The 15097-nt window shown below is 39.3% G+C and overlaps 1 protein-coding gene across 5 annotated transcripts in view; it reads right to left on the bottom strand.

Annotated features, from left to right (window-relative positions):
- The window catches only part of HECTD4 (HECT domain E3 ubiquitin protein ligase 4), a 228613-nt gene that overhangs the window by 94420 nt on the left and 119096 nt on the right, over positions 1-15097 (bottom strand). For 3 of the 5 annotated variants that reach the window (XM_023203776.3, XM_023203754.3, XM_023203765.3), the window contains exons 16-24: positions 14621-14741; positions 13523-13651; positions 10813-10937; positions 8667-8820; positions 8047-8147; positions 5820-6018; positions 3547-3693; positions 1901-2005; positions 458-621 (exon numbers count right to left, since the gene is read on the bottom strand). In XM_023203776.3, coding sequence (XP_023059544.1) covers positions 458-621; positions 1901-2005; positions 3547-3693; positions 5820-6018; positions 8047-8147; positions 8667-8820; positions 10813-10937; positions 13523-13651; positions 14621-14741 — 1245 coding nt within the window. The remainder of the gene's footprint in view (positions 1-457; positions 622-1900; positions 2006-3546; positions 3694-5819; positions 6019-8046; positions 8148-8666; positions 8821-10812; positions 10938-13522; positions 13652-14620; positions 14742-15097) is intronic. The other 2 variants (XM_023203793.1, XM_023203783.3) reach the window with 2 other exon arrangements.

A 15097-nucleotide genomic window follows, 5' to 3' on the forward strand; every position in this document is an offset into this window, starting at 1 on the left:
AAGCTAAAGAAAAATGAGCATTGTATGAAAGCCCATCTTTGGGGATCTAGCTCCCCCTCAATATTTAATCATTAAAACTTTTAAATGTACAGAAAAGCTGAAAGAATGACATGGTTAATGTCCATAGACACATTTGTCTAGATTGTATGAATAAACATCTGCTGTGTTTGCTTTATCACACATCCACTCATCCTCTTGGGGATCATTCAATTTAATTAGACAATAATTGTGTCAGAGAAAAGCTTATGCAGTTCAAAGATGTAATCTTAAATTTAGTAAAGTAAGGGCCAGAAAGCACTATGGTGTAATTTTCATCTTATTTCTTAGACACAATGACACCCAGGAGATTGCCAGGCAGTAGGCACAATCACCCTGGAAATGTACCAAAAGGATTTTTCCACATAAAGTCCTTTTTTCTTTACAGGCAACACTAGCTGAAATTCAACCTTTTTGTTACCTTTGTAAAAGTTTGGACCGCAATAGCTCCTGACAGGCTTCTTCTTCTTTGGTAATTTCTGGTCCATTGTACAGGATTCTTAACATGGAACAAGCTAACACAGACAGACCTAAAGCCAGGTCTACCAGAAAGGGCAAGCCTCCTGAGACATCCTCCGAAGACTCCTACAATGCAGACAGGGGTAAACCACAATGGTCAGTGTACACTGGCAGAGGCTGCTACCTGTACTGCCCCACACTGCACTGTTCCCAACCACAGGGTTCTACAGAGCAGCATCGAGTATCACTACTAGGGGACACAGGTACAGCACCCAAATCATGACTAGATGGTGGTACTGGAATGACCAGAGTGAAGTCTCAACATAATTCTGAAGAGAAAATAGTTGATCAGACCCCATATACAATAGTACAAATCAAATAAATAGTATAAATGAAATAAAGAAGCCTGACTCTTTGATAGCTTCCTCTTTGTTGTGCCTAAGTATAAATCACTATTTTGTTTTTTCACTTCCATCCTGTGCTCAAACTGTGATATTGTCAATGACTGCAGTGAATTCATTCAAGAAATATTTACTGGGTGTCCTCTGTGTGCCAGCCATTGTTCTAGGTGCCTGAGATACATTGGAGAATGAAATGAAGATCCCTGCTCTCATGGAGCTTACATTCTAGCAGTTAATGCCACTCTGGAGAGTCTTAGCTTGGTTAAGCTTAAGAAACATCAAAATCTAAAATATGTTTTTGGAATCAGGCAACTGGAGGGGTCAGTAGGATGCTTAAGTACTCTGGTTTTTGTTTTTTTTTTTTTAATTTTTGAGACGGAGTCTCACTCTGTCACTCAGGCTGGAGTACAATGGTACAATCTCAGCTCACTGCAATCTCTGCCTCCCAGTTCAAGTGATTCTCTTCCCCCAGCCTCTTGAGTAGCTAGGACTACAGGTGCCCATCAACACACTCGGCTAATTTTTGTATTTTTAGTAGAGACGGGGTTTCACCAAGTCGGCCAGGCTGATCTCGAACTCCTGACCTCAGTTGATCCGCCCGCCTCAGCCTCCCAAAGTACTGGGATTACAGGTGTGAGCCACCATGCTCAGCTGGATGCTTAACTACTCTTAAAACCTAGGATCCAAGTGCTTATTTCTATTAAGTTCTATTGAGTCCTCTTTGCCTTATGGAAAGATGCTGGGGTCAGGTCACCTCCCCAAGCTTTGAAGAGAGAGCCCCAATCAATAGATTTATTTCTGTGCTGCTGAGCTGATATTAGGTCATGGCTGGTTTTATTCTGTAAAAGTACTACTAGCTGCTAGTAGTTGACTGTGCCAACTAGAAAAGAAAGATGAAAGAGTGACTCATATTCTGCCCTGTTTCCAAGGCAAATATGATGTATGTAATCAAGGCACATAGCAGATAGTACATTTTGTCCACGGCAGTGGTTAGATTCAAGTACCTGTGCGCGAACTGTGCAAGCAAAGCCCCACATGGCTTTATCAGGAGTGTTGTGTTCACGGCCACTTCTCATTTCAAAGGAGAAGGTGACTGTATCTCCTTCCACCTTAAAATTTAAGAGGGGGGTGGGAAATGCACTTTAAAAACAAGATACACAATTTTCAAAAGAGCAATGAATTTCAGAGGTTTACTTTCAAAAAGGACCACAGCAATAATTCACTCCTTTTCTCACTTGCTTTTTGATTCAAATTCCATTCCCTTTCATTTAGACACTCCGTCCTTTAAGTGTCTCTCCTGACGAGGTAGCCTTTGGGATGAGGCATCTGTGAAATGGGCCACAGTTGCCCATTAGCAAGATCACAGTAAAGGTTAATCAAATCTTGAATAATTTTTTTTTTTTTTTTTTGAGACAAGGTCTTACTCTGTCACCCAGGCTGGAGTGCAATGGCACAATCATGGCTCACTGCAGCCTCAACCTCCTGGGCTCAAGCAATCCTCCCACTTCAGCCTCCTGAGTAGCTGGAACTATAAGTGTGTGGCATCATGCCCAGCTAATTTTTGTATTTTTTTTTTTTTTTTTGTAGAGATGAGGTCTCACTATGTTGCCTAGGTTGGTCTCAAATTCTTGGGCTCACGCAGTCTGTCCACTTTGGCCTCCCAAAGTGCTGGGATTACAGGCATGAGTCACCTTGCACGGCCTTGAGCATAATTTCTCTCTCTATTTTTTCTTTTTTGAGATGAAGTTTCGCTCTGTCGCCCAGACTGGAGTGCAATGGCACCATCTTGACTCACTGCAACCTCCCCGCCTCTTGGGTTTAAGCGATTCTCCTGCCTCGGCCTCCTGAGTAGCTGGCATAACAGGCACGCACCACCATGCCTGACTAATTTTTGTATTTTTAGTAGAGACGGTGTTTCACCATGTTGGCCAGGCTGGTCTCAAACTCCCAACCTCAGGTGATCCTCCCGCCACGGCTGATCACCTGAGTGATACAGTGCTGGGACTATAGGTGTGAGCAGCTGCACCTGGCCATAATTTCTAACAAATGGCTTGCCATCTATGGCTGAATTAAAGAGGGTCCATAATGTATATGAAATAAAGGCCCTGGGAACAGACTTTGGGGACATTTTTGGGTTTTAACAGACGTTTCAGTTTATATTCATATTCCAGGCAGATACACAGTAAGTAGTTTGAGGGCCGAATTACAAAGCATGGCACTCATTTCATCAGTTTGAGAATGGACAATTGTTTTTGCTCCAAAGGCCCAAATTCATCTGAACACATTAACTCAATACTTTTACACTGCAATGGCCTTGTGGTTCTAGGGTACTTGTCAACAGGGAGTATAGAGGAGAACTAAGCTGGAAAAGATCTAGTAACCCTTTTAATCAACAAGGAAGAAAATGCTGTGACAAATTCTATCCATGGAGCAACTTGTGAAAGGGAGTGAACAGGGGTCTGATGTCCTACAAGTGAAAGGAGGATCATTCTGAATAGAAGGAGTGAGCTGACAGGCCTAGTAAGGTGGCCCCACCTCAACAAAAGCCCCCAGGGCAAATGTTTTTCTGGGATTACAGTTAGTACTTGGACCTGTGAGGACTGCAAGTTCATTTTCTTTTCTAGGAAGTGATTATGACTGGATACCATACCTTCACCAAGTCTTTCGGCCAACCAGTTCCTAAGACACTACGGCTGCCATATCCCAGTGTGTTGCCTCCATATTCAGCAACCTTCCTACTGTTTGTGTTAGGCCCCGCATATATCACCAACTTCAAAACAGAAAATATACTGTTAGACTGTAAAAGAAAAACAAAAACAACATCTACAAATAAAAAGGCTGCAAAAAAAATTGTTCAAAATACAATTATAACCAGGCATTGGTGTCATTATAACTAATATTTCCTGATTTTTTTAGGTATAACTGATACTAGTTTGGATGCAATCAGTCATTGGTATTTACAGGGAAGCCACAGAGTAATAACAATTCTTAATAAAAAGAAGTATACTTTTTATATTAGCACACTTTAATTGGCTTGGGGACCTCACATTAAATAATTATACTCAGCTATTGTACATCAATATTTTTGAAATAGTTATCTTAATGCTAATTAATAACATATAACTCATTAATAACAGTTTGGCCCCTTAAGTCCTCCCCAAAAGTAGTAAAGTGAGCAAATACAGATGGAAATATGACTATATCTAACAGAACAACAAAATAAAAGCACCAAAGAAAAAAATCAATGAATAAATAAGAATTTTTAAAAATGCAACAAATTGAAAATAAGCCATATATTCTTAGGATGTTGCTTAATGGTATAAAAAGAAAATGATACAAATTTGGGCCAGAAAGGGGGCGGCTGCTTCTTGGGTCAGTTTTCATGTATCAATACTTCTCTAATTCATGTATAACCAGCTAGCTGACTTTCTAATCGGCAGAAGAAACATTTATAGCTCATTTGGCATTCCACAGGAAAAATAAAGCTCTGGCTTCTGTAAATACCAAACCCTGTCTTCTAATATGCACTGTGACTGCTTCTCACTGCATCTAACTTCAGATTTTGAAGCTCCATCTTCAGCCCTGAATGTTTATCATTTTGTGATGTCTTACCCTTTGGGGCCTTTTGCTGACACCAGCCAGGGACCACTGGAAAAGTAAATGTACTTTCATCCATGTAGTAAGCCTCTTTGTGCTTCATCATTTAACACTAATGTCTACTGCAGGCATAAGTTAGCGCATATCAGAAATGCAAAATACGGTTTTTAAAGGAGAAACAAAATGACATCAACTAAAACAGCAGACTCTCCCATTTCTTTATTAAGTCACTTCACCTGAACCTGGGAAATGGGGGTAGCCAATGCCAGGAGCTATGAATTACAGTGGACTGATGGTAGGAGATATGTTTCTGAAAGGCCTACTAAAGATCATCTCATATATTTTCTTGGTTCCAGCTAAGGTGAGTTTTGAGGACAAGGCTTTGGTGACACCTGGGAATCTTCACTATCCTAAAAGATAATGGGGAAGAGGATTCTATAACTTGCCCAGAAATGTGTTTCACCATCTCATAGTATATACAGTTAAGAAGTCCTTTATTTTTAACCTAAAAACCTCCCCGGATAGAATGTTTTAAAAAGCCAGCCTCAGAAGTCAGAATCCCCTGCTAGGATTTAAGCCCATTTGCTCTCACACAGTTCACAGGAGACAGACACAACAGATCACTAACAAGCTACATAAAAATAGTATGTACAGAGCTATTAGATAATCCTCCAGCTGTTCTTTCATATGTTACATATTTCATTAGCCTTTCCCCCTAAGACCACATGACAGGTTACAATTCAATAATTCTAAGTGGAAGAAAATGTTTCAACCCCTAAGATGCTTCCTTTTGTTCATAACTGTTAAGCCACCAGGTTGGAAACTACACTTCCTCAAAAAAAAAAACAACAACAACAACAAATGTTTAAATCAATATAAACCAGATCCTAGCACCTCTGAAACCCTTCTAAAAAGCCACCTTTTCCCAAAAGATACATGAGAAGCCCCAAGAATTGGGCAGTGAGACCTTTCTAGATGAATGGACATCACACATCTGGGGGAACTTCAAGCACAGAGGGAGGGCAGGGGTAAGCAGAATGAAAAAGAACATTTCCTTCCACTCACATCTAAGCACCTGAAAGCTTACAAAGTACACTTTCAACATATCATTAAAACACTGTTCTTAGACTGCAGAGGTGGTGTTTCTTTAACTTTCTTAAATCACTACCCTTCAAAGATAAGAACTTTATCTTAGGAAAGTTCTCCTTAGAGATAGCTGCAGACAGAAATCAGTCAAGAATGGTGACCAGCAGCAAAGAAAAATAAGAAGCATCTAAGATTCAGCTTACTTGAGGTGGAACCAGTAATAACCCAGTTCTTACTCACTTTGTCATAGTCATATTGTGAAGAGCATCTGCTATCAAATCTAAGGTACAGGCAGCGAGCTCCTGGGATATGGACCGTTTCTTTAAATTTATAGTTGTCTCTGACGGGGTGGACTGTTTCCACAGTCTTTCCAGCAGCCCATGGGGCAGGAATCTTTAAACCAGTGAGAAATCCTGGCTCTTCTTTCTCTTCTAACATTCTAAACAGAAATAGAGAAAGTGATTTAGCTTAGCAGCCAAGGAAAGGAAAAACAATATAAACATTAAATTGCTCTTTAATTTTCCACAGCATGCAGTATGATAACACTGAGGCTTTTACATGCTTGATATCAGTGGCAATCAGAAACATTTTAAAAATTTCCACATTTAAGGGTTTTTTCTTTCTTTCTTGTTAGATACTATATTTGCTTTTTCTTCTTTTTTGCCTTTTTCTAGGACAAGAAGCAGAGATATATTTTCATTTTTCTCTCTTTTTCTCAAGAGAGAAGCCCAATTGATATCCAAGAGAAGACCTGATCAACTCTCATTTAAATGTACTCAGAAAAAAAAAAAAAAATGTACTGTAAAGGATCTTTAAGATTGGCCACTTTGCAAATCCCATAGGGTTAGCACCCCGTAAAAATTTCCTTTTGTTGATATCTACATGCCAATTGTTGAAAACTCCAGGAGTCTACATAGCTACCTTTCACTGTAATTTTTACTAAGGAAAAGTGCCTTCAAAGGTTCTCTTACCTACTGTAATTGAACTCTCAAGGACAGCATGGAGCCTGAGGTTGCGGAATACAAACTCCTAAGACTTAAACTTAGTTGCCACGGAATTCTCTTATTCTTTCAACTCTGAAGCTTGAGCTGCAGAGCCTTACTGTCCAATACAGTAGCTACTAGTCCCATGTGGCCATTTCAATTAAATTGAATTTAAATGAAATAAAATTTACAATTCAGCTCCTCAGTCAAATTAGCTACACTGCAGATGCTCAATAACAACCTGTGGCTATGGAACTAGACAGCACAGATAGAAGTTTGCATCACTGAGAAAAGCTCAATTCCATAGCCCGCTGCTCTAGAGAAACTCAGGAAATCTTTTTAAAAGACAGCTTTAATGCAACATAATTGACATAATAAATTGCACATATTTAAAGCATACAACTTGATAAGTTTGGACATTTGTTATACCATTAAGTTTCCTTCTTCCTCTTTGTAACCACTCCATTTCTCCCCCAGGTGATCATTTATTTGCTGTCACTAGAGATTAGTTTGCATTTTCTAGAGTTTTATATAAATGAAATAATATAGTACGTGACCTAAGGGGATGTGGCTTCTTTCACTCAGGGTTAAGTATTTTGAGATTACATATACACTGTTGTATATAACAATAGTTCATTCCTTTTTATTGCTGATTAGAGTCCATTGTATGACTATATCACAATTTGCTTATCCATTCACTTACTGATGGGCATTTATGTTGTTTCCAGATGGACATTTATGCTGTTTCCAGTTTTGGGCTCTTCTAACCAAAACTGTTACGAACCTTAATGTAAAAGCTTTGTAAGAACCTATGCTTTCTTTTCTTGTGTGAATACCTAAAAGTGAAATAGTTCGGTCATACAATAGGTGTGTGTTTAAGTTTTTAAGAAACAGCCAGCAGGGTGTGGTGGCTCACGCTTGTAATCCCAGCACTTTGGGAGGCCGAGGTGGGTGGATCATGAGGTTGGGAGTTCAAAACCAGCCTGGCCAACATGGCAAGACCTTGTCTCTACTAAAAAATACAAAAATTAGCTGGGTATGGTGGCATACGCATGTAATCCTAGCTACTCATGAGGCTGAGGCAGGAGAATTGCTTGCACCCAGGAGGCAGAGGTTGCAGTGAGCTGAGATGAGCCACTGCACTCCAGCCTGGGTGACTGAGCAAGACTCCGTCTCAGAAAAAAAAAAAAAAAAAGAAACAGCCAAACTGCCTGTCAAAGTCATAATATTTTACATCCCCACTATTAGCATATGAGAATTTCAGATCAATTTTAAACTAATCTCTTGCTCCATGGGGAAATTTATTCTAACCAGTTGCTGTAAATCTACAAAGCAATGTTACAGTTATCTAAAATTTTCATTTCGAAGTCTTTTTCTTTTCACATAGATAATCCTTGCTAAAAATCTTTTTCATAAAAGGAGTACTAGGCTTTCACCAGAAGAAAACAAGAAAAGGGTTCCTGAAAGGAAGCAGCGTTCATTACCTCTCATCAGGGAACAGCCTGCACTTCTGGTCTGGTGCACCACACGGGGAACAGCCCACCTCAGCAAAAACCGGACACTGGGTTTTAAGCAGCAAAGCCGTCTGAAACACAAAACCATTATTATGTCTTCCAGTGCTACTGTCAGTTACCTAAATGGTATGAGAGCCAAACTTAGAGGTCTCTCTTAAATCATCTTTTTACAATCCTAGTCTGCTCTCCTTTACTAAGAAAGGCTGTGCTACTTAGACCACTTAATATTATTTTACTTAATGCTGGAATGGAATGCATCATTTATATTAGCTACTATTAGCTGGCAAGGACTCAGGAGACAAACTATAATGGTAGGTTTTTAGTAGCATTGTATATTAGCATTTTTGTAGCTGATCAGCCATGAACACTTGCTAAAAGATTGCAGTTAGTAATTTAGTCAAACAAATAAAATGTTTTCCCTTGTTATTTGTTTATTTTTATGACACAATATTTTTCTTCGTTCCATCATTATTTCCCTTGGTTTCTGAAAGGCAGGATTATGTTTATTCTGCCTTCAGTGAAAGCAAACAGCCACCTTATGAAGCAGGTTGGCCAAAAAGCAGTTCACTTTGGCACACCAAGGATCATACCTGGCTTGTATAGAGTACCAGCTGCACTAGCTGAGGCATCAGGGCATCGGCCATGATCAGAGTCTGTAAATTTGGATGCATCAGGGAGGTCAGTAACACTGGAAGAAGGTGACCAAGCATAGTAGCCTTAGTAACTTGTTCCAAGCCTTTTAACCTACAAAAAGTTCAAGAAAAACACACAGCCTAAGCAATGCCCAAACATGTGAAGAAGCACTAATGCCATCTTTATCTGACAATTTCTCCTAAACTGCACCTCCTTAAACCACTTAAGCACTTTCAGTGATAGCAATTCAGTCCACAAATTTTCCACCTTCTGCCACTGAGGGAGAGGGGAAGAACAGAAAGAAAGCTATTAATAGATTTCACCTTCAGTCTCTGATCTTTGCCAAAAAATTTATAAGCTGCCTTTTTTTTTTTTTTTGACAGGGTCTCACTCTGTCACCCAGGCTGGAGTGCAGTGGTACAATCACAGCTCACTGCAGCCTTGATCTCCTGGGTACAAGTGATCCTCCCACCTCGGCCTCCCAAACTGTTGGGATTACAGGTGTATGAACCACTTAGGTTCTAGGTTCTAGGTTGCTACATGGTGCATTTCATAGCACCTTTGAAGTACTTTACAAATGGATTCTAAAATGCCAATGGTTACTACCTGTAAAGTTCCCCCGCCTCTGGGGCTGCTGGTCACTATGCTACACAGTGACTCTAAAAAGGAGGAATTGAATGGCTACAACATTGATTCACCTGCCCAGAGCTGTGACATCCATTACTGGTCTAGAGAAATTGAGGCTTGTCTAGGGCATGCAGAAGCAGGCAGATTTCTTCCCCCAATTTTTTTTTATTACGGTAAAATAAACACAGCATAACATTTACCATCTTAACCATTTTAAGTGTACATTTCAGTGTTATTAAATAATGTTGTGCAACCATCACCATCATCCATCTCCACAACTCTTTTTGTGTTATAAAACCCAAACTCTATACCATTAAGCAATAACTCCTCATTTTCCCCTTGCCCCCAGTCCCCCGTAAACACCATTCTACTTTCTGTCTCTATGATTTTGACTCATTTAAGTAGTCAAATTTTTAATTTATCTTTAAAATCACATTTTTAATATCCCTGTCCTCTGCTAGAAGAATTAAGGAATGCAGAAAGAAAGGATTATGTAAATTCCTTAAGGCTACTTAGGATATTAGTAGTGGAACCAGAAACCCAGGCTCTCCCATTAGACTGAACTACGTATTACTAAGCCTCAATGCAACACCTATCTGGGTTATATTGTTCTCAATCCCAACCTCCTATCTGCTCTCTGGGAGTGGGTAAGAACCAAGTCCATAGGAACAGACAGGGTTACGGAAGCAAAAATTACACTGTAGGATTCTTTTAGATCTACAGCTCCAACATGCAAATTGTCAAAAAACGCAGTATGCAATGCACCTCTAAAATCAAACCAGAGCAGAATTTTTTTTTGGGGGGGATGGAGTCTCGCTCTGTCGCCCAGGCTGGAGTGCAGTGGCGCAATCTTGGCTCACTGCAAGCTCCGCCTCTGGGGTTCAGGCCATTCTCCTGCCTTAGCCTCCCACTAGCTGGAACTACAGGTGCCTGCCACCGTGCCCATCTAATATTTTTTTTCTTGTATTTTTAGTAAAGACGGGGTTACAGCAGAAATTTTAATGTGAAGGGCTGAGAAAGGGCTTTATTACTGTGAAAGAGAGGTCAGACATGTATTTGGAGAAGTAAAATTACAGTAAAATCTTGAGGTACCACATCAGTGTCATCCTTTGTGTAGCAGTTGATAAGTCACTTATTCCTCCCAAAAGTCTTTATCATGAGGAAACTAAGTGTGCATGGTGCTGACCTCGATAATTAAAGGAAAGGCCATTTTGGGAGTGATGGCGGTAGAAGTCTCAAGTGGCAGAGATTAGGCTGTGCCCTCCACAACTTCGCTACCCTTAGATCATGGCTGTTGGCCCAATCTCACCTGAAAGCACACAAAAGAGTGTGACTGCACTTGGCTTTCAAACACTTGCCCTTTTAGCCTATTCTCACAAAAAATTGATCCTTCTATATTCTAAAAATATTTAATTTCAATAAACAAATTTTTCTTCCCACAGGGCAGCTGGTCACAGCCCACCATCCATTCCTCACCTCTGCTCACGGTCTGCTATGTCACTATTTATGAGGGCAGTTGTGACCTGCTGTAGCATTTCCAACACTTCATCACATCCAGTCAGGATTTGGGTGGCAAGAGCCAAAATACTGACTTTTAGCTCCTAGGCAGAAAATATCATCATATTATTTTTAAGCTTTGCGACGAACATACGTTCACAATGACAACATGAAATGATGTATTTAATGATGCATTTCCAAATGAAATAATGAGGTGGCCAGAATAAGCCCAAAGCAGTAAATTCTGCTAGAATGACAAGTAGCAAATTGGGAGGCCAAGGTCTGGAGAGCTGACAGAAATACGCAGTATTTCAGAGGGATCACACTGAGTCCCTAGGAGAAAAGGCTCCCATCCCAGCCAGCACAAGAAATATCTCCCATCCCATCCAGCACAAGAGAGCTCCTGGTGGCCAGCCCAGAAACTGTCCAGGTGGAAGACTGCCTTGGGTGGTATGAGGATAGCTAAAGAGAAAAACAGAACAGTAAAATGCGCATGTAGAGGCGGTGAATAAAATGAGACAAAAACACAACATTCTGAAACAGTACAAGTGACCCTTTACTCAATGTCCTAAACCCATCACAGTTAAAAACAGGCAGTTAAAAAAATTCAGTTAAGGTAGCAAGCAGTTACAGGCTATTAAATATTAAAATAACTATTACAGAGTTCGTGGGAGTACAAATACTAAATAATGTGTTAAGAAGGACTAGCTAACATTATAGAAATGTTTAGTTTACAATGATTTTCAGTTAAAAAAATACAAACTCTTTAGGGGACATGTTTCCCCAGAAACCTAGATAGCTGAGCCTATTCAGCCTTTCCTAAGAGTCTTTACCTTTCTCTCTATGGTTTAATTAAGAATTTGCTAATGCTATACCAGGCATGGTGGCTCATGCCTATAATCCTAGCACTTTGGGAGGTCGAGGCAGGTGGATCACTTGAGGTCAAGAGTTCAAGACCAGTCTGGACAACACGTTAAACCCCATCTCTACTAAAAATACAAAAATTAGCTAGGCATGGTGGCACACATCTGTAATCCCAGCTACTCGGGAGACTGAGGCAGGAGAATCACTTGAACCCAGGAGATGGAGGTTGCAGTGAGCCAGACTGCACCACGGCACTCCAGCCTGGGCAACAAAGTGAGACTCCATCTCAAAAAAACAAAAAAGAATCTACTAAGGCTAAAATTTAGCCTTCAAATAGAAAAAACTTTCTCATTGTTGGAATTTTCCGGGGTCTTTATTATGATTGTTATTATTTTTTGAGACAGAGTCTCATTCTGCCACCCAGGCTGGAGTGCAGTGGTGTGATCAGGGCTCCCTGCAACCTCTACCTCCTGGGTTCAAGCAATTCTCATGCCTCAGCCTCCCCAGTAGCTGGAATTACAGGGGAGTACCATCACGCCTGGCTAATTTTTGTATTTTTCAGTAGAGATGGGGTTTCGCCATGTTGGCCAGGCTGATCTTGAACTCTTGGCCTCAAGTGATCCACCTGCCTCAGCCTCCCAAAGTGCTGAGATTACAGGTGGCAGCCACCACACCCAGCTGTTACAAGTATTATTGAGTTTTTTTTAATCATTAAGAGAGTAGGAACTCTGAACTAATAATGAGTCAAATCACGTTTTAAGTCACACTAATGACATGCACGATCATCTACTGACTTCATACCACATGGCAGCAAAGTGCCAGGTATTTACAGGGCTTGTTGTTAATACAGCAACTTTACAAAGAAGATGTTATTGTCCCTTTTTACTGATGAGAAAACTAAGGCAAGAGAAGTTAAATAAATATTATCAACAACTTAAATTAAAAGTGCATGTATGTCTGCCTATTTGAAAATGGATTATACAATGAGATAAACTCATAAGTACAATAAGTACAAACTATCAGATGTATGATTTAAATAGATATATGCATGAAGGAGTAAGAAAGGGGCAAACTGCATTGGCTTTTATCTTTAACTATGGCTTCCTTGGTTGATTTTTCAGTGTGTTTAACATTTTAAGAAAGAATAAAGTTCTTGTTGATTTCTCTGATTCTCCCACAAAGATGAAATTCTGAAGAACAATGCAAACAACAGCCTTGAGCATCTGTCAAAATTATAACAACCACAGCTATAAAAAAATCTTTGGACTGCTATAAATTGTCATGTGGGAACAAGTTAGTGAGTTTACACAGAAGCTAATTTAAAAATAATTATAGAAAATGAAATTGACTATAGGTTTAGAAATTAGATTATTTCATACAAAGATTGTGAAAATTATCACCTTTTAAAAGTTATTTTAATCAAGAGAATATAATAAACCATCAAAAATTTTGAAATTATTTAATGCTCCAAGATTGATTTATACATACATATATATATATATATATGTCTATGTAACTATAACTTTCAGGTACACATGAGATCACTTGTAAGTGCCATATTTTATAGTTCTTAAAAGAAGATGGAAGTAAACAAAGGCACAAAAAGGTTGACAGGAGCACATGGATGACACATTATGAGTGTCACAAGTAGGTGACTACTGAGCAATGACATAAAAAATCTATGGAATGAGTGGCCTAATGTTACCTCTCACAAGAATATAAGCCACAAGGTGAATTCTGACATCATAATACACAGAAATTTAGCCAATTAAGCTGCTTTTCACACTGGGTAGAACGAATCGTTAAAATAAAGCTTGGTGTTTACCTGTACCTTCAATGTCTCTCCCTGCAAGGAGCTGTCACTGTCATCATTCTCATCAGGTTTAATCAAAATAGTGTTACTGAGAAGGTGATTCTGAACTGCCATCAGATAGCGCAGGCAGGAGGATGCAGCCTTTAATACAAATAAGGGCATTTAAATGATCTAAACCCTACTGAAAGAGGGATCATGTAATCCTCACGTTTTTAAAAGATTTTGACAAAGAAAACAAAAAGAGAAAGTACACAAAACAGACCAAGTTAGTTTTTCAGATGACTTATTTCCACATGACTTTCCATACATACTCTGACACATTTACTATAACTTTCTGCCTTTTGGTACACAACCCTCACTAATTAGAATACTTACTTGAATTTTTGCCTCTTAATAATTATTCTTCCCCCTCCCTCTCACACACATCTCCATTACAGAAGAATACCCAAACCCTTAAAAGAATCTTTTGATTCCTACTGGTCTCTATAAAACACTCATGGTTTAGAAAACAATGTAAATTTAAACATTAATAAGAGAAAAACACTCTCACTAGATAAAACAAAAACCCCCAAATCTGATCAATTTATTGCATCAAGCAATTTAAGCAGGGGGAATAGTCTTTGGAAAGTTTTTCAAGTGCATTTGTCTAGTTCTACATTTCTAAGGTGAAGAGTCATCCACTGACTTTCATAAATTATTATTATTATTATTATTATTTGAGACGGAGTCTTGCTCTGTCACCCAGGCTGGAGTGTGATGGCGCGATCTTAGCTCACTGCAACCTCCACCTCCTGGGTTCACGTGATTGTCCTGCCTCAGCCTCTTAAGAAGCTGGGATTACCGACGTGCGCCATCACACCCTGCTAATTTTTGTATTACTAGTAGAGATGGGGTTTCACCATGTTGGTCAGACTGGTCTTGAACTCCTGACCTCAGGTGATCCACCCACCTTGGCCTCCCAAAGTGCTGGGATTACAGGCGTGAGCCACTGCGCCCGGCCTTTCATAAATTATTTTAAGTCTGTACGTATATACACACTGGTCAATACAATAAAATGAAAACAGGGATGCTTGATATAATTTTGCTTTCATTAAACACATTTTTACTTACAGGCACAGTTGAAAGGAGCTTTTGAAAATCATCTTTAGAGACAGTTTGGCACTTGGTGATTAAGATACAGGATTCTCGTACAACAATCTTCAGAATGTAGTGTAAAAGTTCATCATTTAGTCTTTAAAGTGCAGGAAAAATGTTTATTGACGGTTTAGTCATAAAAGGATAAATTTTATATAATTAGTATAAGATGACAAATAGAAGATACATAATTGATTCTGTAAGCAAATCACCTTAATAATGCTAATAACTAGGTATACTATTTAAATCAAACTTATAGAAATCAAATGGCACCCAACTACAAAGTCAAAGTATTTTATAAATAACAGAAAAACAACACCTTCGTCCCCTTCACCAGCTCTAACACACATACTCAGCCTTTCTCATAAACCAGCAATTTGGACAGTACTCTGAACCAAGATCTCCTAAATAAATTCCATCTGTTATTTTTGCTAAAGACCCTTTCCCCAAGCC

Source organism: Piliocolobus tephrosceles, chromosome 10 (genome assembly GCF_002776525.5).
Source record: "Piliocolobus tephrosceles isolate RC106 chromosome 10, ASM277652v3, whole genome shotgun sequence".
NCBI lineage: Eukaryota > Metazoa > Chordata > Mammalia > Primates > Cercopithecidae > Piliocolobus > Piliocolobus tephrosceles.